The 20658-nt window shown below is 28.3% G+C and overlaps 4 protein-coding genes across 4 annotated transcripts; all 4 read right to left on the bottom strand.

The window, feature by feature from the left end:
* Positions 1-3946: 3946 nt before the first annotated feature.
* On the bottom strand, positions 3947-5372 carry LOC106693728 (odorant receptor 4-like). The gene is made up of 5 exons (XM_014442689.1): positions 5124-5372; positions 4448-5059; positions 4282-4389; positions 4077-4223; positions 3947-4003 (listed from the first exon to the last, which is right to left on the bottom strand). Exons 1-5 carry the CDS (start codon positions 5370-5372, stop codon positions 3947-3949), a joined length of 1173 nt encoding a protein of 390 aa, XP_014298175.1.
* A 1085-nt stretch (positions 5373-6457) lies between these two features.
* LOC103571546 (uncharacterized) lies at positions 6458-16507 on the bottom strand. Its single transcript, XM_014442690.1, has 14 exons — positions 16259-16507; positions 15582-16184; positions 15410-15517; positions 15195-15341; positions 14290-14347; positions 12062-12333; positions 11870-11911; positions 11774-11811; positions 8726-9077; positions 8497-8662; positions 8060-8466; positions 7877-7984; positions 6720-6866; positions 6458-6511 (listed from the first exon to the last, which is right to left on the bottom strand). The coding sequence occupies exons 1-14, from the start codon at positions 16505-16507 to the stop codon at positions 6458-6460; spliced, it is 2751 nt and encodes a 916-aa protein (XP_014298176.1).
* On the bottom strand, positions 11552-12977 carry LOC103571545 (odorant receptor 4-like). The gene is made up of 5 exons (XM_014442703.1): positions 12729-12977; positions 12062-12670; positions 11870-11977; positions 11665-11811; positions 11552-11605 (listed from the first exon to the last, which is right to left on the bottom strand). Exons 1-5 carry the CDS (start codon positions 12975-12977, stop codon positions 11552-11554), a joined length of 1167 nt encoding a protein of 388 aa, XP_014298189.1.
* A 1337-nt stretch (positions 16508-17844) lies between the features above and the next one.
* On the bottom strand, positions 17845-20256 carry LOC106693729 (odorant receptor 13a-like). The gene is made up of 5 exons (XM_014442691.2): positions 20008-20256; positions 19346-19951; positions 19160-19267; positions 18956-19102; positions 17845-17904 (listed from the first exon to the last, which is right to left on the bottom strand). The coding sequence occupies exons 1-5, from the start codon at positions 20254-20256 to the stop codon at positions 17845-17847; spliced, it is 1170 nt and encodes a 389-aa protein (XP_014298177.2).
* Between the last annotated feature and the right edge of the window lie 402 nt (positions 20257-20658).

Below are 20658 nucleotides of genomic sequence, written 5' to 3'. Positions count from 1 at the left end.
TCATTCATTAGTTTCCGACCAACTTGACGAAAAGTTGTCCACAACTTTAGATTTTGCAACTTTTGGCTACAAGTTACCGCCAACTTTCTCAGAAAGTTGGCGCCAGTATGGAGCCGCAACTAGAATGCAAGTTTTTGAGGAAATTGAAAGTAAACTTACCGTCAACTTATGATCACCAACTTTTGCCACCAACTTTCTCAGAAAGTGTTCGTCTACTTATTGAATTTCCAACTTTTGCCACCAACTTTCTCAGAAAATGTCTATCAACTATTGGAGGTACCAACTGTTGGCGGTCAACTTGGTGTCCAGTTGCGGCTGCAAGTTTCTCGTCAGTTTCTCGCCAACTTGGCTATCAGGGTATTTTTCGGACTCTAACTGAATAATGGGTAATTACAACTCCCTGTTATTACCCATTGAGCAGCCAAGATCGTGATGTCGAATATTTTTAACGGGGAGTTGAAACTTTAACATTGAATTTGAATTTTCCTTAAATTAAATCAACATCCCTATAATTTTATCATATTATTAGTATTATAAGTTTTTTTCCACCATGTCTCTAAACAACTATTTGGGTTCCGCATTTTAGGCAGTTAATAAAACGTAAATAGCACACATGAGTTGAATAAAATTATGGGCGCAACATGTAGGTTAGATCATAATCGCAGTATGCACTCGTTTCGCTCGTGCCTACGCACCTACGACTCATGCTAACCACATCGCACTGACACATTATGAATAACTTACCCTACTAGTTACGCCAATAACTATTATTATGGTCATTGATAATTTGTATCTTCTCTGTTTAATCTATACGGAAAGCAAATGCTTCTACGTATTCAAATTGAAAAAATAGAAAATATTTCAGATGTCTCTACAATATGAATGTATGATAAAATCAAATTTATATATGAATTATATATACGAATTAGGATTTTTAGTTATATATTGCAGTGTTTTTTATGAAAATTCTTTGAATGCTGTGAATTGCTTGATAAATATTACTCATGCTATAGATTTCTTGTAACACTTTTCGTCACGAATAAACGATTCAATAAACTTCGGACGTTACACGGAAACAAACTTTCTTCGAAAATTACCGCTGAATTCACTGTAATCTTAGGATATAATGCAGTGCTTTTATTTATTACCATTTCCGAAATAAAAATTAAGAAAAAGTATATTGATTTTGTAGTAAACTTCATAAAATTTACCGAAAACCGAATAAAATTTACAGTAGACTACCGTAAAAATTGTTGAAAGTTAAAAATCATCTCACTTACCGAAAAATGAGTAGGTCATGCCATTCATCCGACGATTACAGTGAATTGAACGGTAATTTTTAAAGAAAATTTCTTTCCGTGTACGAAAAATTTTTTTGTAGTTATTTAAATGATTAGTCAGTCGCTATTCAAATTTGTACTTCCTGTTGTGTCAAGTCAAAATTTGTATTAAATGAGAATCTCGTATCGAAAGTACTAATCATTTCAAAGGGGTCTGTATATTTCTCAACTATTTCACGACATTTGGTCAACGTCTGGTATTGACATATTGTTTCACGCAGACCGAAATTTATTTCTTCGTTATCACTAAATCATTCAGTATTAGTAATATACGACATTTCCCTTAGTTGCTCAATTATTTGGAAAATATAAAACAAAAATAGTGAGTCGACACTTGATGTTATACAAAATAAAGACATTGTCGCCAGAGATTCAAAAAGATACGTCACTGTGTATGGCCGTTCGTTCAACCATATTTGCCATGGATAATTTTTTTAAAAATAATTATTTTCATGTCAACGTCTTGAGCTAGTTTACTTAAATGCGGGTCTAGGGTACTATAAAGTTCCAATGTTTCGTCACGATTTATTAATAAACAGGTTATCTTAAAAAATACCAGAATCGTCAAATTTTTTTTTCGTTTCCGTTAACTTTTTTTTTTTGATAAGTTCACGAAAGATAAAATAACTGGACATTTTTATTTTAAGCATTTTTTGAATCGTAATACTTAGTTGGGAAATATAAAACAAAGTAAAGTATAGAGTAGGCGGCAAGTTAAACTATTACAAAGGTATAAAATTTCAAAGAAATGTAAAATAAAGCGAATGTGTCATGAAAGAATACTATTGAAGAAAAAAAAAAAATGTACGTTGGTATATATTAGAAGTGCACCTTGCCCGAGCGTTTAAGATAATTTTCTTCTATATAATGTCAAGAAGTTTCAAAAAAAATTATCTTTTGTCAAGACATAGATTATAGGTGACTTCATACAATGTATATAAACTTGTAAAAGTTTAGTACTTACTTCAAACGCATTATATTATTATTGTAATAGTTTTTTTATTGATCGGAAAATTTTTAAATCGAACTAACGCATCAGTCCTTATTCAACCGTATGCCTCCACGGTTCATCTATAAATTCTAGTTTCATTGTTTATTCCCGCATTTTTAACTTTTCATACATATCTTTCCTGTGATCTATTACGCCAATATTTTGATAAGTAATTATCGTTTGTATACTATTATTAAGATAGAAAATCTTAAAGCGTAATTTTCTTTTTTTATTATTATAATTTCATGCAAAACAATAATTAAACAAAACACAAGTTTTCTTTACGTAAGTCAATTATTGTTGAAGAATCTTTATTCTGTAATGATGATGTCACTTTAGATTTTTTTTTTTTAGTTTTAAATTTTGAATGAAGGCAATAGCCGACAAAAAAATGAAGTGATTTGAATAATCAAGAGACAATCAGTATTGCGATCGATGTAAATTATCTCGACTTTTAAAGTATATGTATCATGAAGTAAATTTTTTATTCAAATATATGGGTTTAAATGGTTATCATTGTGAACCAAAAAAGCGTTCGTAGTTACTATGAATGAAACTCAAGTATTTTAGAAAAAATACTGCACAGAATATGTTAAAAAACACACGGATAGTAGTACTTATTATTGCCGATAATAATAATTAAAAGATTGTTTACAGTCTTAAGAAGTTAAATAATATGAATTAGTATTACACAGAAAAAAATTTTTTTGTAATTAAAGATAAGGTAACTCACGGAAACAAATTTTTACCCTGATATACGGATAACGAAACATTCGTTATGATTACAATGTTCTTGTAACGGTAATAAATTGTTTGTTGCGCTAGCAATCGCTTGCAAAAGCAACAAAACTGTTTTTTTACAATGAAAAAGTAATTTCTTCAAATAACGAAGTGAATTTACAGCACTGACAAAATTTTTAAACTCAAAAGCTATGACTAATTAGGGTAACAAATGTCTACTTTGAAATACGATGGTAATTGTTACAATGAATATTATGTGTTCTCATAACGAATCGAGCTCTTAATTACGACACAATTTTATTTGTTATTAAAAATTAATTTGTTACCGTAAGCTAATCATGTTTGTCACTATAACGAAATTCTTCTTTATTTCGTCTTCTATTCTGAGGACAAAATTATTTTTTTTCCATGTACACAGAAAAAAGAAGTTGAGATGAAAACAATCAAATCTAAAATCTGAGGTTAGAAAAAAAAGTAGAGCTTTTCTTCAAGTGACAAGAATGCTTCGATTTGAAATAATTTTAGCCGATATTCCGTCCAGCTGTTTGTTTGTCATAACTGAGTCAATTTGTTTATTTTTATTTTTTTTTTAAACATATTCTGTGTAAAATTTGTAATTCTTGTTCTATTGTGTCAAATTCACGATTCTTTTTCAAATCAATCTCATGTTCGAGTGATATAAATAATTTCTGTTTTTGCACTAGAGTAACAAAAAATTTTATCATCGCTCAATATCGATAAATACATTTTTTTATTCACCAAAAATATCATCTTTAAAATTTATAATATAATACCAAAAAATATAACGAAATCTGATTATCACGATTCAAGTATAAATAAATAAATGACTATATGATTTAATGAACAAATGTTATCACTTCTCTTCAAGTGTTTGAAGAAGAAAAAAATATGATACAGTCGTTTTAAGAACCTGCAACATAAAATAACAAAATTTTGATAAATTTGTTGTACGTGTATACAATTAAAAAATAACAACGATTTACCATGATAAAAATATCGACAGTAACAGTTGAGAAGTTACAGGCAGTCACAATCATAGGTTTTTGCGCAAGCATTATTATAACTGACGTCATAATACGTTTATTGCCATACCAATTCATGTTATACACAGCTTTTCTATAATCTTCACTCTGTTGTAATAAATAACTCTCAAGATAAATTTTTGAATTTTATCATTTTTGACATTACCTCTACAGTGAGACATGTTCCACTCCAGGCATATATGAATGTTTGTAGTACTTTGGATAAAACGTATGTAAATATAATCATCAATCTTATAATCGGTAAATTTTTCATCTACGGAAAAAATTTTTATATTACAACTATCTCAATATTTTTGAAATCAATTCAATACCTGCATAAATTGGAAAATAAAAACGCACATAATAACTGCATTAGTGCACATGATCCACAAAATAATAGGTCCATATATTTTTTCAATTATTTCACGGCACTTGATTAACGTCTGATATTGATATATCGTTTTACGTAAAACAATATCTTTTTCGTTGTCGTCATTAAATCCATTTGTATTTGTGATACTGTACGACATTTCCCTTAGTTGCCCAATTATTTGGAAAATATAAAACAAAAATAGTGAGTCGACACTTGATGTTATACAAAATAAAGACATTGTTGCCAGTGATTCAAAAAGATACGTCACTTTATATGGCCATCCGTTCATCGATGTTTGCCATGGATATTTACTTGGGTAGATTAATGGATATTTATTATTTTTTCCATATTTATGATATTGCATCGCAATATCTATCAACGGTGTAATGATCATTGCTGATAAGGTTATAAAAACGCAGGAGAAAAATAACCACGTTATCAATTTTAACATCGTAAATTTTTTAAAAATAATTTTTTTCATTTCAACGTCTTGAGCTAGTTTACTAAAATGCGGGTCTAGAGTACGATGAAGTTCCAATGCTTCTCTACGATTTATCAATAAACATGTTATCTTAAAAAATACCAAAAACGTTAAATTTTTTTTTTTTTTTTTTACATTAACTTTTTTTATTTACCTTAAGAGTTGTTGATAAATAAGTAGTCATTACACCAAAACTTTTGGTTAAAAGCGTTATGTTATTAACGTGCAAGCGTACAAAGTTAAAGATGGCGAGAAACATTCCAAAATTTAGAGGTAATTGGATGTAAGATAATAAACGATAAAACAATGAAGGATTTTCATCAGGCCATAAACCTAAAGCTAACAATGGTCCCTTGATAATTTCACGGAAGATGAAGTAACTGGTGATTTTTATTTTAAACATTTTTTAGCGGTTGTATTTTAAAACGAAATGAAAAAAAAAGCTAAGTTTATAATGGGTTGTAAGTTAAACTATTACGGAGGCATAAAATGTAAGGAAGGATAAATTGTAGCGAATGTTGCACGAAAGAACACATTCGAGAAAAAAAATATAAAACCACGCGTAGTGTAAAGAAGACGAGTGCATCTTGCGATGCATTTTAAATCGATTTCATAGGGGACTCCGGGAAAAGAATTATTCTTCATTACGGTAATACTTTTTATATTGATCGGAAAATTTATTATGTGTGACGGAGCGTCAGTCTTATTCTGTCTGTTAACGTGAAAGGGTTGACGGAGGAGTTTATAGTTGATAGAGTTATTGCCAAAGTTATATAGCTAGATGCATATAGTCAAGAAACAATTCATTCTTATGAATGAAACTTTTTAATCGCAGATAATTATTTTTATGCAAGAATTTTTTAATACCATCGGTAACTTTTATAACATTGCTCAGATTATAGATTTTTGTTATAATCTTGCGGTTTTTACAAAGTGGGCTAGACTATGTTGTCACTTCTTTTTTTTTATGCAATGTAAAGTTTAATTTTTTCTATAAACTTTGTAGCAGAAAACTTTTTTTGTTACTTAGAAACATTACTAGTTTAAATTATTTTGATTACTATGTACATGATATGTAAAAAATTTTTCCTCACCTGTGTAAGAATATCGGAGGACGAAAAATTATTACTAATCAAAAATAGTCTAAATTCATTTTTATACTGTGTTGACATCAGTTATGTGTATTTGTATGAATGAGTGTGAGTATTTTATGGGATATGAAATTTTTTTTGACTTTTTATTATCATAGTTAAAATTTTCTATGAAAAAAAAGGAAATTAAAATAATAATGACAATAAATCGTTTTAATTTTTCATATTACTCTTGTCTTAAAATTTTATTATAGTTAATTAAAAGTAGTAGTTAATACTCATACTAAAATTTTAAACTCAGAATTAACTGTAAAAAAATGGAATCAGTAAACATTGCATTGAATTTATTAATTTGATAAAAATCTACATACGTAATATATCTTGATAATAATTGTCATTATTCGTCAAGGGTTTGTAATAGAAAAAAATATGATATCGTCGTATTGAGAACCTGTAAAAAAAAAGTCAATAAAATAATTTAGATTGCATCGTATCGACTTATTTCTAATTTATATAAAAATTCAATCGACGTCGATTTCCATTTATTTTTTTTTTATTCGGTTCTAAAATTCATTTCTGAAAATGAGATCTTCGTAATTTACAATCGGTTTTTTTTTTCGATTGAAATTATTTTTTATTATAATGATAAAAAAAAATACCTTGACAAAAATATCAACAGTGACAAAGGCGAAATTACAAGCGGTCAGGGTTAATGGTTTTTGGGAAAGTGTAATAATTACAGAGTCCATGAAATGTTTATCTCCATACCAATTGGCAGCATAAACTGCATCTCTATAATCTTCACTCTGTTGACAAATAGTTCTGTTATACATTGTAAAAATTTTTTGGACCCTATGTAAAAATTTTGATGTGAAAATTTCATCAAATATCTCGTTAAATTTAGGCGGTGGAACTGAAAATTTTTACACCGTCAAACGTGTAAATGTGTAATTTACGATAACTTTGCGTCAAGAAAATTGATCATAAAAATATTAAAAAATTCAAAATACTATTTAATATCTAAATAAAATTTATAGTTATTTATTAAGTACACGGAGATAATTTTTTGATAAAAATGACTTTACAATTAAGAATAAACCTGGGAAGAATAATCTCTTTTGTTTTAATTTTTACTCGTCTCTCTAAACCTGAAATAGTGAATTATCACTAATTCACAGTGTATATTCACTATTTGCCACAGCTAAAAGTTGACCACTTGGAATTAGTGCATATACACTTATTTACCCAATGAATGATGCACTTATGAAAACAAGGGAATTCACTGTAGTTATTAGTAGTAAATAGTTCTAATGATAATTATTTATTAAAAAGTAAAGTTTTAAATCTACTGTGTAAAAAGTAAAATTTTCACTATTTATACATGAAATTCACTTTTTTCCAGTAAATTAGTTGATTACAGGGAAAAACAGCAAAAATTTAACAATTTCAAGTTTAGAGAGCTCCTTATTTCAAAATTAATCAAATTTCATTTTTTTTTACGCTACATTGAATACTATCTAGAAACAGAAAAGTAATTCATGGCCCAGTTGTTCTTTCAATTAATGAGTAAAATTCATTAGATAATTCTCCCCTTGTAGTTAAAAATGTCCATTGATCATTTGTTGCTCATTAATCAAAATTATAACGAGTAATACGGAATGGTGTAAAAAATTAGATTACACCGTGTTAAAATTACACAGATGGATAATTTACACCGATTTTGCACACCACTTCTTTGTAAAGTTTTCGGAGTTTATTTTTACACCAAACTTTTTTACAGTGTATAAAATTTAAACTATTAGATTTTTAAAATTACCTCCTCTGTTAAGCATGATCCACTCCATGCATACATAAATGTTTGCACCATCTTTAGTCCAACATATGCACCAATTAATAACCCTCGTATAATAGATATACTTTTCATCTAAAATTATTAATTAATTTTTTAATTATATTTTTTACTTAAATATTAGCGACTTTGTTTATTTTTTAATAATACCTGTGATATTTGAAACAATAGTGTACAAAGTACAATAGCATTAGTTCCCATAATCCAGAGAATCACTGGTCCGTAAATTGTCTCAAGTATTTCACGACATCTCATTAATTTTTCATACTGATTAACACATTTGCTTATCACAGCATGCCCGTCACTTTCGTTTTCAATATGGGTAATACAGTAAGACATTTCTCGTAGTTGTCCAGCCATTTGAAAAACATACAGTGTAAATAAAGAATCTACACTCGTTGTAACAAAGAATAATGCTGACGTTGCAAGTGTTTCAAAAATAAAGTGAAGTTTGTACACAAATCCATTAGATATTATTTTCCATGGATACGTACTCGGGTATACCAATGGATATTTCGTTATTTTCGTTTTATTAAAATAACAATTAATTACGAAAACTAATGGAGCAACAACATAAGCTGCTAGACAAGTAAAAACACAAAATGTTAATGCCCATGATAAAAATTTATATATTTTAACTTTTTTCAAAATAAGTTTAGTTAGTTTTGAGTTATTTAATAATCTATTGAAGTATGGGTCGAGGTTCGTGTGCAGTTCCGTTAAATCTTTTTGATTTATAACTAAGCATGCAACCTAAACACATATATAAAATATTAATTCAATAGATTGAAGTATTAATTAAAGAAAAAACAATACCTTCAAAATAACAGTAATAAAACTTGTCATAATACTTAAACCGCGAGTAACTAGAGCAATATTTGGAAAATGTTCAAGAACAAAACCAAATATTGCTAATGCCATTCCTAAATTTAAACCCATTTGAATGTATGGAACAAGTCGATAAAAAAAACTTGAATTTTCGTAAGGCCATAGTCCGATAATGGTCATTAATTTTTTAGTAACTTCACGGTACATAATATAATCAGAGACTTTGTTTTCCGACATATTTACAGTGTACAAATCCCTCGTATATTCATAAGCAGGTAAATTGTATGATAATGAGCAAATTGCATCTGGGTAATTTTCTACTACGCAATGTCCCATGCTACTATGTAGGAAAAAAAAAATTATTTTCTCGTCGTAAATGTCTCTTATGCATAAGTATATTCTCTTACATTGTATATACCAATTTAATAGAAAAAGAAGCTTGTGTAGAAAACTATATTTTATTATTGCAATAGTTTATTTATTGATCCATAAATTTATAATGCGTTTGTTGCGTCAGTCACAATCCGTCCGTCAACTTGTGCGTATCATCTCAACATTTGCTTATCAATAGTATTCTCTTTTTATTTGATCAAACCCAAAGTATACTTTTGGAATTCACTAGTTAATTTAATTGTATTATTATTTTTATTAATGTGCGATGTGTCTAAATTTATATTTTTTTAATTTTTATCTAGTGCAGTTTTTTCTTTGAAATTATATCAATTTTGATTTTTTGAAAATTAATATCTACTCGTTTTTTATGGAATTTAATGTTGTAAAGTAATTTACAAAATTTCATTTTTTTCAACATTGGGGAGTAGTGAGATGATTTCCGTTCATTAAATTTTTTTTTTCCATTAATTGTTGAACTAGTTCTATGATATTGTAAATACATGTATTTTATTCTTAATTAGTGATTTTTAGTGAAAAAAAAGTCGTTTAAATAATTTTTCTTTTTGACATATGTATGACAAATTGTAGAATATTAGTTAGTTATACTTTTTGTATGCAGTCCAAGTATCGTCAAATATTTGTATAGTTTTCGCTTTTTTTCATAAATTCATTACCAGAATTGAATAATAAAAAAAAAAAAAAAAAAAAAAAAAAAAAAAAAAAAAAAAAACATATATAACCCGATTTTCTCGATTTTTACCATTCTCTCAATCAAAGCTTTCAAAATTTATAACACTTTCAAGCTAATCATAAAGTAGTTTTCATGGTGTAAAAAAATATGTAAAATATTTTTTGCATTTAAAAATCAAAAATTGGTATTTAAACACTTCCTGTCTTTAAACTAGTTAGAAAAATGTAATTACATAAATATTCAATACTGAGAAGTTCAATATGTTAACTAGGTAAAGATCTGCATCATAAAACAATACACGGAGAAAAAATTAAAGGAACTATTCCTAGTACGTTTATGAAATATCATCCCATACCGTTATGGTAATGATTACTAGGGATTATGGGATATAGACCCATACTTTTTGGGAAGGTTTCCATAAGTATGGGAACAATTCCTATCATTATGGTAACAGTTCCCATATCGCATGTGAAAGAATCATGGTAATGATTACCATACTCATAGGAATAGTTCCCATAAGCAAATAGGAACCAATCCTATAACCACATTGTAACAGTTCCTAAGCGTATATGGTAATCGTTACCATAATATTATGGTAATCATTCCCATAATGTATGGGAAATATTACCATACATTATGGGAATGGTTACCATAATATTATGGGAATGGTTACCATAATATTATAGGAATAGTTACCATTATATTATGGGAATGGTTACCATAATATTATGGGAATGGTTACCATAATATTATGGGAATTATTACCATAATATTATGGGAATGATTACCATAATATTATGGGAATAGTTACCATAATATTATGGGAATGGTTACCATTTTATTGTAATATAGTTTCACAAAAAGATTAAATATACAAAAAAAATGCTTATTACAAAAAAAATTCTTATAATTTCTAAATATTATGGTAACCATACCCATAATATTATGGTAACCATTCCTATAATATTATGGTAACTATTCCTATAATATTATGGTAACCATTCCCATAATATTATGGTAATAATTCCGATAATATTATGGTAATCATTTCCATAATATTATGGTAACCATTCCCATAATATAATGGTAACTGTTCCTATAATATTATGGTAACCATTCCCATAATATTATGGTAACTGTTCCTATAATATTATGGTAACCATTCCCATAATAGTATGGTAACTATTCCCATAATATTATGGTAACTGTTCCTATAATATTATGTTAACTATTCCCATAATATAATGGTAACCATTCCCATAATATTATGGTAATAATTCCGATAATATTATGGTAATCATTTCCATAATATTATGGTAACCATTCCCATAATATTATGGTAACTGTTCCTATAATATTATGGTAACCGTTCCCATAATATTATGTTAACTGTTCCTATAATATTATGGTAACCATTCCCATAATATTATGGTAACTATTCCCATAATATTATGGTAACCATTCCCATAATATTATGGTAACCATTCTTATAATATTGTGGTAACCATTCCCCTAATATTATAGTAACCATTACCATAATTCCATAGGAACTATTCCGATACCGTATGGGAATTATATCCATAATTATAGGAATGGTTACCATAATATATATGGGTGCCGTTCCTATAATCAACATTTCAAAAAAACCAGTTACCATGCAGTATGGGAACCATTCCCATAATATATTGTAACTGTTACTATAATTATCTCTCCGTGTACTCCAATTATCATCACTCATCAAGTGTTTGTAGTAGAAAAAAATATGACACCGTTGTATTAAGAACCTGCGGAAGTAGACATGATTTTATTTAAATTTTTTTATATTTTAATTTTAAAAAATTACCATAACAAAAATATCAACAGAAACAACTGAAAAATTGCAAGCGGTCAAAGTCAATGGCTTCTGAGAAAGTGTGATAATTACAGAGTCCATAAGACGTTTATTTCCATACCAATCGGCAGCATAAACAGCATGTTTATAATTTTCACTCTGATAAAAAAATGTTTTGGTTAAAAATATTAATTTTTTTTTAGTTCTTCAAAATTACCTCTTCAGTTAAACTCGATCCACTCCAAGCGTACATGAATGTCTGAATCATTTTCAAAGCAATATATGTTATAAATAATAATCCTCGTATGACAGATATACTTTTCATCTAAAATTACTTATCCATCTTTCAATTTAAACTCATATTTTATTAACAGAATATTTATTCCATTATTTTCAATATATTCCATACCTGTGATATCTGAAATAATAGAGTACAAAGCACAATAGCATTGGTTCCCATAATCCAAAGAATCACTGGTCCATAAATTGTCTCGAGTATTTCACGGCATCTCATTAATTTTTCATACTGAGTGACGCATTTACGAACTACACTGTCTTTATTTTCATTTTCGTCTTCGTCAATATGAGTGATGCAATAAGAAATTTCACGTAATTGTCCGATCATTTGAAATATATAAAGAGTGAACAGAGAATCTATGCTTGTTGTTACAAAAAATAATGCTAATGAAGCAAGAGTTTCAAAAGCGAAATGAATTTGATAAATAAATCCACTTGATGTTATTTTCCAGGGGTACCCGCTCGGATAAATCAGCGGGTATTTTGTTATTTTCATTTGATGATAATGACGTTTTATTATAAAAATTAATGGGGTAACAACATAAAATATAATAGAAAAAAGAACGCAAAAAATTAAAGCCAATGATAAAAGTCTAAAGATTTTGACTTTTTTCAAAATAAGCTTCGATAACTTTGAATTTTTTAGTAATTCATTAAAGTATGGATCAAGATTATTGTGTAACTCCACTAAATCTTTCTGATTTATCAACATACAAATTACCTTTAACAATATCAATAATTAGTTACATTTAGATACGTTTGTGTCCATAGATTGTTACCTTTATGATAACCGTTAAAAAACTTGTCATAATACTTAAGCCACGCGTTACTAGTGCAATATTTGTAAAATGTTGACGAACAAAACCAAGTATCACTAATGCCATTCCTAAATTTAAACTTATTTGGATATATGGTATAAGCCGGTAAAAAATATTTGAATTTTCGTAAGGCCATAGGCCGCTTATTGTCATTAAATTTTTAGTTATTTCACGGTATGTAGTGTAATCAGATACTTTATTCGCAGACATATTTATAATATAGAAAGCCCTTATATATCCATAAGCAGGTAAATTGTATGATAATAAGCAAATTGCAACTGAGTAATTTTCTACTACGCAATTTTTGATGCTACATGCTAGAAAAAAAATTATTTCCTAGAAGCGAATGTCTCGCATTCATAAGTATATTTTTCAACATCGTATAAATCAATTTAATAGAAAAAGAAGATTGTATAGAAAATTACTCCTCATTATTGTAATAATTTATGTATTGATCCATAAATTTATAATGCGTTTATTGCGACAGTCTCAATCCGTTCGTCAACTTGTGCGTATCATCTCAACAGTTACTTACTTATAGTATTCTAAACGAAACTTTTACAATGAATGATTAAATGTAACTGGTTAGTTTAAATTTACTATTCAACTTTTATTATCATATAGTGTATGAAAATATATATTTTTGATAAGTCATTTTGGGATGTTCGACTCCTATTTTGAATACTATTTATAGTGGTATTTTTAAAATAAATAATCAGTAGCTACTTGTGCAATACCATTCTAAAAAATATGTGACACAGTTCCTATTTTTTTTTTTTTTGCATTTTTAAATATTTTTGTTTTTTAGAAACTTTAAAATTAATTATTTATTATTGTAATCATATATAATTTATTTAAAACCAGTGGTATTTGAACAACTATTGGAAAATGCACATTATTGTGATTTTTTGTGATATTTAACTGTTGTGTGAAGTAGTTGTTAATCAGTGATATACATTTTTTAAATTTATTTATTCGCAAACTTTTATTCATACGATGAAAAAAGTCGAAATTTTAAGACTTTCCGAATTCAGTTTATAATTTGAATTCTATAAATTTGTAACTTTTTTTTTATTTATAATTAGGATATAGTCCTTTTTTGTACATAAGGCAGTGATCCATTATTTCGTTTGGTATTGCATGTTATAAGAAAAAGAGATTTAGTTTTTTTTCATAAATATCATTGAAAATTTTTACAAATGTAAATTGTAAAAAAACTATAATAAATGTATTATAAATTAAATTTATCTTTGATTTTTTTAGTGTTTTTGTTTTCTTGATTTTTCAATCGATGAATTTTTTCTCAATTTTGAATAGAGTTAAATTGCAGGGTTTTTTTTTTTTATAAAAATGTACGACTTATTATGTAACTTTAATGTGAAATATATTCTTTATTATTTTACTACAAATTAACGTTGAAAATTGTTTGATTTCTTTAAGAAGTCCTAATTAGATGAGAGTTGTCAGAAGAAAATATTATATTAATAACGATATATAGTATTAACTTCATAGGATTGAGTTTATTCATGATCGTCAAGAGTTTGTAATAGAAAGAAGTACGATATTGTGGTATTGAGGATCTACAACAAAAATGTACATGAAATGTACCATATTTTTAAATTTCTACTTCTGTCATGCAGTGCAGTTTTGAAAATAAAATTTTTCTTTTTCAATTGACTATTATTGGAATTAGCTAATTGATTCGTTATTGTGTCTGGTTATAACTCTATTCATTTGTGTCAGGCTTGACGGTGATAAATTGAATTCAGAAAAAGATATTGACTGCTTGAGAAACCTATAACAGTGATCGCATGCGCATGCGAACAGAGCATTTTAGGTTACGTTTTGCCGTACAGTCATGTGCTTTTTTGGACCACGTTCAATCCTATTAGAGGTGGGTAGTTCCGGGAACATTCTGGATTGAACCTGGAACGTTTCCGGAGCGAAAAGGAACTAGTTCCTGGAATCATATCCGTGGAATTATTTAATGTTTTTAATTCTCATGAAGGTTCAGTATTTAGAAGGTATACATACAAAATATTTCAGTATAAACAACATCATGCTATGCGACCTAGGTGTTTAAGACGCATTCACGGCGAACTATATTATTTTATACTAAATAGAGAATGAATTATGATTGGTATTCAACTCAAAATTCCATAAAAAATCACCAATCAAAAATTTTTCTGCTGCTTGACTGCTTGTTGGTAATGATGGCAGTGGCCCGAAAAAGAGAACTAGTGAGCATACTAAAGTGAATTTTGAGGAACGACCGGATACGTATCCGACAAAAGACATAGTTCATGGAACTATACATGTCCGGAACTACCCATCTCTAAATCCTATTCAACACAATCTCTTCTACATTTAATTGGTCACGTCAAAAAAGCAACAAACAAAAAATTGAATAAATAATTTAAAATTTACCATAACAAAAATTTTAACAGAAACGACCGAAAAATTGCATGCGGTCAAAATTAACGGTCGTTGCGATAGCATTATTACAATAGAACTCATAAAACGTTTATTTCCGTACCAATTGGCAGCATAAACCGAGTCTCTACAATCTTCACTCTATGAATAAATCATTCATTAAAATCTTTATGTGACTTTACAAAATTAATACACTGTTCTAAAATTACCTCTTCAATTAAACATGATCCACTCCATGCATACATGAATGTCTGTATCATCTTCAGTACAAAGTATGTAGTGAATAATATCCCTTGTATAACAGTTATACTTTTCATCTAAAATTACACAGTTTTTAAAAATATATCATCTAAAAAATCCTTCTCAATCAATAACACATACCTGTGATATTTGAAATAATAGTGTACAAAGTACAATAGCATTAGTCGTCATAATCCAAAGAATAATTGGCCCATAAATTTTTTCAAGTATTTCACGACATTTTAGTATTTTTTCAAATTGAGTAAGACATTTACATACTGCCTTTTTTTCATCATCTCCGTCATTAATATTCGTAATGCAATAAGAAATTTCACGTAACTGTCCGATCATTTGAAAAATATAAAACGTAAATAATGAATCGACACTTGTTGTGACAAAAAATAAAGTCAAAGACGCGAGTATTTCAAAAATGTAATGAATTTGATAAACGACCCCTGTTGAAGTTATTTTCCATGGATAAGTTGTAGGATAAATGAGAGGATATTTGGTTAAATTAATTTTGTGATGGCGGCAATAGAATATTGCGATTAGTGGAGCAACAATATAAAATACTGAACATAACGAAAGTAATACTGCATAAACTAACGAAATATATCGGAACATATTTACTTTTCTTAAAATAAATTTTGATAATTTTGAATCCTTCAACATTTCGTTGAAATATGGATCAAGAGTTTTGTGGAGATTCGTTAGATCTTCTCGCCTTATCATAAAACAAATCACCTTGAAAATTTTACATGTGAAACATTATAAAATTTTCCGTATCTTTATATTAATTTTTAAAAATTAAAATTTACCTTGAAAGCAGCTGACAAAAAACTTGTCGTAATACTCAAACCTCTAGCGACAAGAGAAAGATTTGAGAAATTTTCAAAAACATAATTCAATACTGCCAGTGACAAACCGATACTTATTGCCAATTGCTTGTAAGGCAAAAGACGATAAAAGAAACCCGAATCTTCATAACGCCATAGACCGCCGATAGTCAATAAACCTTTAGTAAGTTTATGAAAAGCTATATAATCGTCTTTATTACTCTTAGACATACTGCTGAGACAAAGAAAAAACTTAGAGGAATAGATAAAGTGTACAACAATAAACAAAGTAGCAAGTGTATTATTTTGTTGCACGCAACATAGAGACAGTTCTTCGAAAAAAGTAATTTCTTATCTAGAAATTATTTACAATTTGTCATAGACCAATTTCAAAAAGTTTGCTTATGCCAAAGGCAATCTATTATTATTGTAATAGTTTTTTTATTGATCGGAAAATTTATACTATGTAACAAAGCTTCATTCTTATTTCAACCACTCATATCAATAGATCTCTTACAATTTTTGTTTTGCTGTTCTTGGAAACACTATAAAACTTCAATACCTTAAGATGTTTTGTTGATAGAAACATAGTGAGTTCGTTTCTTTATACATACATAATAATTCATTACTTTAAATATTTTAACAACTGTGATTACGCTGTAAAAAAATTGGGAGTGAATTCAGAGTGATTACGGATATAATTTATGTCTGAATTCACTCCGACTCGTAGTTTTAACATTAAAATAAACTTTCTTTAAGAGTGAACTCCACTCCGGCCCGGAGTTCCAGTTTGAAATTCACTCCAGGTTTAATCTGTGCTCACTCCGCAATTTTTTTACAGTGGTATTGAATACGATTTTGTATGTAAAATGGTTTTAATTTTTAATAGTGTTTTTTATTTATTCATTTACTTTAACATTACGATAACATCAAAAATGATGATGAGTTTTTGATAAAACATCAAAGTGAATGTTACCAACTGAAGGAATTACTTTTTTTTCTTTAATTATTAGACCCTGACTATCCACGTACTGCATAATAAATCTTACAACACATTGTATTATATTTCTAACGAAAAAACAATGAAACTTTTTGGTTCTTCGATTATCACATTTTTCTTAATTTATAACTTCATATGATTTACTTATTGATTATCCAGCTTAAATTATTAAATACCTGTACTCTCTGAAAACGAATTAGTGAAAAATACTCTAATCAGTGAAGATTTACCGCACAAATAGTTCCAACTATATCACTAATTCAATCAGTGACATACTTAAGACTCTCAGTAAATATTCACTGATTTGCAGTACTTTTCACTGATTCATTTTCAGAGAGTAATGTTTTAGATACTTTCATAAAATATTCTTTCCTTAAAACGATCATAATTATAACAATTTTTTAATTATTATCAATTACTGTAGACGAGCACATCATTTTTTTCTTGAATAATAACATACACTAATTTAAATATAAAATCTCAATTATGTGTGCGTTTAAGTTGCTATATTGAGCTTACAATAAAATTTTGAAAACCAGTGAATACAATTATTTATCACTAATTACTTTTATTCTTGGTAGTCTAGTGTTTGTAATAAGAAGAAATAAGATACTGTCGTATTGAGTACCTGAAAATTTAAAATAATTGAAATATTATGGTTAAGAATTTTTTTGCCATGATCCCAGCATCGAAACTTAAAGTTTCAGTGTCTCTACAGCCAGTCAAAAGATGCAGTTCAACGCTAGTAAATTTGAACGCCTTTAGCCAGTGGGCAGATACAAACTTGTTTCGTCCCTTGGGAAGAGTCATAGAATATTACATACCTGGGACAGTAAAGTAAGAAATGTCTCCAATCACATGTAATTAGTGGCTGAAGAAAAACCTCGGCCAACAATTACATGTAATATCTGAGGCTTTCTTATTTATTGCCCAAGGTGTGTATATTATTTTTCTACTCGACGGAGGCGGAAAGCGGCATCTTCGTTTCGCACAGCGAAACGAAGATGCCGCTTTCCGCCCAGAGGGGAGAAAATAATATTTATAGTTACTACTTGATCATCAACTACAAATGACAATTTACGCTTACCCTAATAGCTGATTACTCCATTGGTCTTAAATTAACTTGTTTCTGACTGGCTGCTGATACTAAAATTTGAAATTCCAATGCAAGTAATCATGAAAAATATAGTGTGTAATTCAGGATCAATCACGATTTCAGACTGCGGGTGATGTCAGCCAACTTCACCCTGGTCTAGAGTAGTTTCATTTCATCCGTTGTCACACAATATACTATTATTAGTAGAAATATTAGTGCAGTATCATAAAATTTGTTTGTTTTTTATTTTTATGACACAATACTTTACTAATACTTTATGCATTTTGTAGAAAAAAAGTATAATACTCTATCTGTATCGTTGGTTGCACGAGCCGAAGGCGTGTGCGGCAAGCATGAGTATTTTATACTTATTTTTACAGGAAACGCGTTTTCGGTTGTCAAAGTGACAATTTCAATATTATTTTTCATAACATCTATACACAACTGAATACTATAGTAGTTTTACTTAAAATCAGTAACCAATATTCAGTAATCAATTATTGTCTCAGTAGAGGATCGATGATGTTGAAAAAAAAAATTACAACTGACGAAGAATTCGTAGGAATAGATTTTAAATACTTACCATTACAAAAATTTTAAGCGAAACAGTAGAAAAATTACAGGCAGTTAAAGTTAATGGTCTTTGTGCAAGCATAATGATAACCGAAGTCATGAAACGTTTGTTTCCATACCAGTGGGCGGCATAAACAGCATCTTTATAATTTTCACTCTATTCGAAAATTCCAGTTTAATTTAAAATACAAAAAATAATATTTTTTTAAATTACCTCGTCAGTTAAACACGATCCGCTCCATGCATACATGAATGTTTGAATCATCTTCAATGTAATATATGTAGTGAATAACAATCCTCGTGTAACGGATATACTTTTCATCTATAAGTACTCATTTATATTTCAAACGATTAACCATTTAATAAGCAATGATTTTTTTTTTTTAAATTAAATTCATACCTGTGATATCTGGAATAATAATGTACAAAGTACAACAGCATTAGTTGTCATAATCCAAAGAATCACCGGACCATAAATTTTTTCAAGTATCTCACGACATCTCATTAATTTTTCATACTGAGTAATGCATTTACAAATTACACTGTCTTTATCAACGTTTTTTTCATCAAGACGTGTAATACAGTACGAAATTTCCCTTAATAGTCCAACCATTTGAAAAACATAAAGAGTAAATAAAGAATCTACACTTGCGGTAACGAAAAATAGTATTAATGATGCAAGTGTTTCAAAAATATAATTCAGTTTATAAATCCATCCATTTGATATTATTTTCCATGGGTAAACACTCGGATAGATTAGCGGGTAATTAATTAACTCTATTTCATGTTGATGACAGTGTAATATAAATAGCAATGGAGTAAAAATTAAAAAACACATGGCAATAAATGCAAAAAAAGTAAGACCCCATGATAAAAATTTGAAGCTGTTGATGTCTTTTAAAATAACTTCTGTTGATGGAGAATTTTTTAATAAATCATTCAAGTATGGATCGAGATTTTCGTGTAGCTCCATTAAATCTTTTTTATTTATCACCAAACATGTAACCTGTAAAATGCATACGATATAAATTTATCTATATTGATTTTTATCAATTCCAGTACCTTTAAAATAGTCGTCAAAAAACTTGTCATAACGCTCATGCCACGTGTCACAAGAGCAATATTTGAAAAATGATCGTGCACGAAACCAAGTATCGCTAGGGCCATTCCTAAATTTAAAATAATCTGTATATAAGGTAGAAATCGATAAAAGATATTTGAATTACTGTAAGGCCAGAGACCTCCGACTGTAAGTAATGTTTTAGTAAGTCCGCGATATGCTTTATAATCGGAGATTCTACTTTTAGACATCTTTCCAAGACAAAGAACTCGTATGTGCACATGAAACTAAATTGCACGATAATGAAGAAATTATCTGCGTAATTTTCTTACTTGCTCAATTTAAAAGTTTTTTGAAAAAAAATTAATATACTAATCAAATATAAATTTATACTCCGTGCATTAATACATTAATCATTTTAAAAAACTTTTTTTTGCCGCAAATTATTGTAATAGTTTTTTTATCGATCGGAAATTGTATAATGTGGATTTTGAAGCCTCAGTCTTAATCTAGAAGCCGGTGAGAATAAATCATTGTCTAATAGCAATATTATTTTTTTTTTTAATAGAAAAGTATTTAAAAATTAAAAAAAAATTTATTTCATTATTGTGGATCAAATTTTGAATATATTATGCATTAATTATTTTCATTAT

Source organism: Microplitis demolitor, chromosome 3 (genome assembly GCF_026212275.2).
Source record: "Microplitis demolitor isolate Queensland-Clemson2020A chromosome 3, iyMicDemo2.1a, whole genome shotgun sequence".
NCBI lineage: Eukaryota > Metazoa > Arthropoda > Insecta > Hymenoptera > Braconidae > Microplitis > Microplitis demolitor.
Note: the sequence above shows the minus strand (reverse complement) of the source record. Positions and strands in the feature narration are given on the sequence as shown.

Excerpts from the sequence above, each read along its gene's own strand:
- LOC106693729 (XM_014442691.2), bottom strand. The coding sequence starts at position 20,256 with ATGTCTAAAAGTAGAATCTCCGATTATAAAGCATATCGCGGACTTACT. Across the intron at positions 19,268-19,345 it reads TATTATTCCAGATATCACAG|ATGAAAAGTATATCCGTTAC; the intron begins GTATGAATTTAA and ends GAGTACTTATAG. Across the intron at positions 19,103-19,159 it reads GATCGTGTTTAACTGACGAG|AGTGAAAATTATAAAGATGC; the intron begins GTAATTTAAAAA and ends ATTTTCGAATAG.
- LOC106693728 (XM_014442689.1), bottom strand. The coding sequence starts at position 5,372 with ATGTTTAAAATAAAAATCACCAGTTACTTCATCTTCCGTGAAATTATC. Across the intron at positions 5,060-5,123 it reads ATTTATCAACAACTCTTAAG|ATAACATGTTTATTGATAAA; the intron begins GTAAATAAAAAA and ends GTATTTTTTAAG. Across the intron at positions 4,224-4,281 it reads GAACATGTCTCACTGTAGAG|AGTGAAGATTATAGAAAAGC; the intron begins GTAATGTCAAAA and ends TTATTACAACAG.
- LOC103571546 (XM_014442690.1), bottom strand. The coding sequence starts at position 16,507 with ATGTCTAAGAGTAATAAAGACGATTATATAGCTTTTCATAAACTTACT. Across the intron at positions 14,348-15,194 it reads CTGTTAAAATTTTTGTTATG|ATCCTCAATACCACAATATC; the intron begins GTAAATTTTAAA and ends TTTTTGTTGTAG. Across the intron at positions 8,467-8,496 it reads AACATTTTGTGTTTTTACTT|TTTTCGTAATTAATTGTTAT; the intron begins GTCTAGCAGCTT and ends TTGCTCCATTAG.
- LOC103571545 (XM_014442703.1), bottom strand. The coding sequence starts at position 12,977 with ATGTCTGCGAATAAAGTATCTGATTACACTACATACCGTGAAATAACT. Across the intron at positions 11,812-11,869 it reads GATCGAGTTTAACTGAAGAG|AGTGAAAATTATAAACATGC; the intron begins GTAATTTTGAAG and ends TTTTTTTATCAG. Across the intron at positions 11,606-11,664 it reads CTGTTGATATTTTTGTTATG|GTTCTTAATACAACGGTGTC; the intron begins GTAATTTTTTAA and ends CTACTTCCGCAG.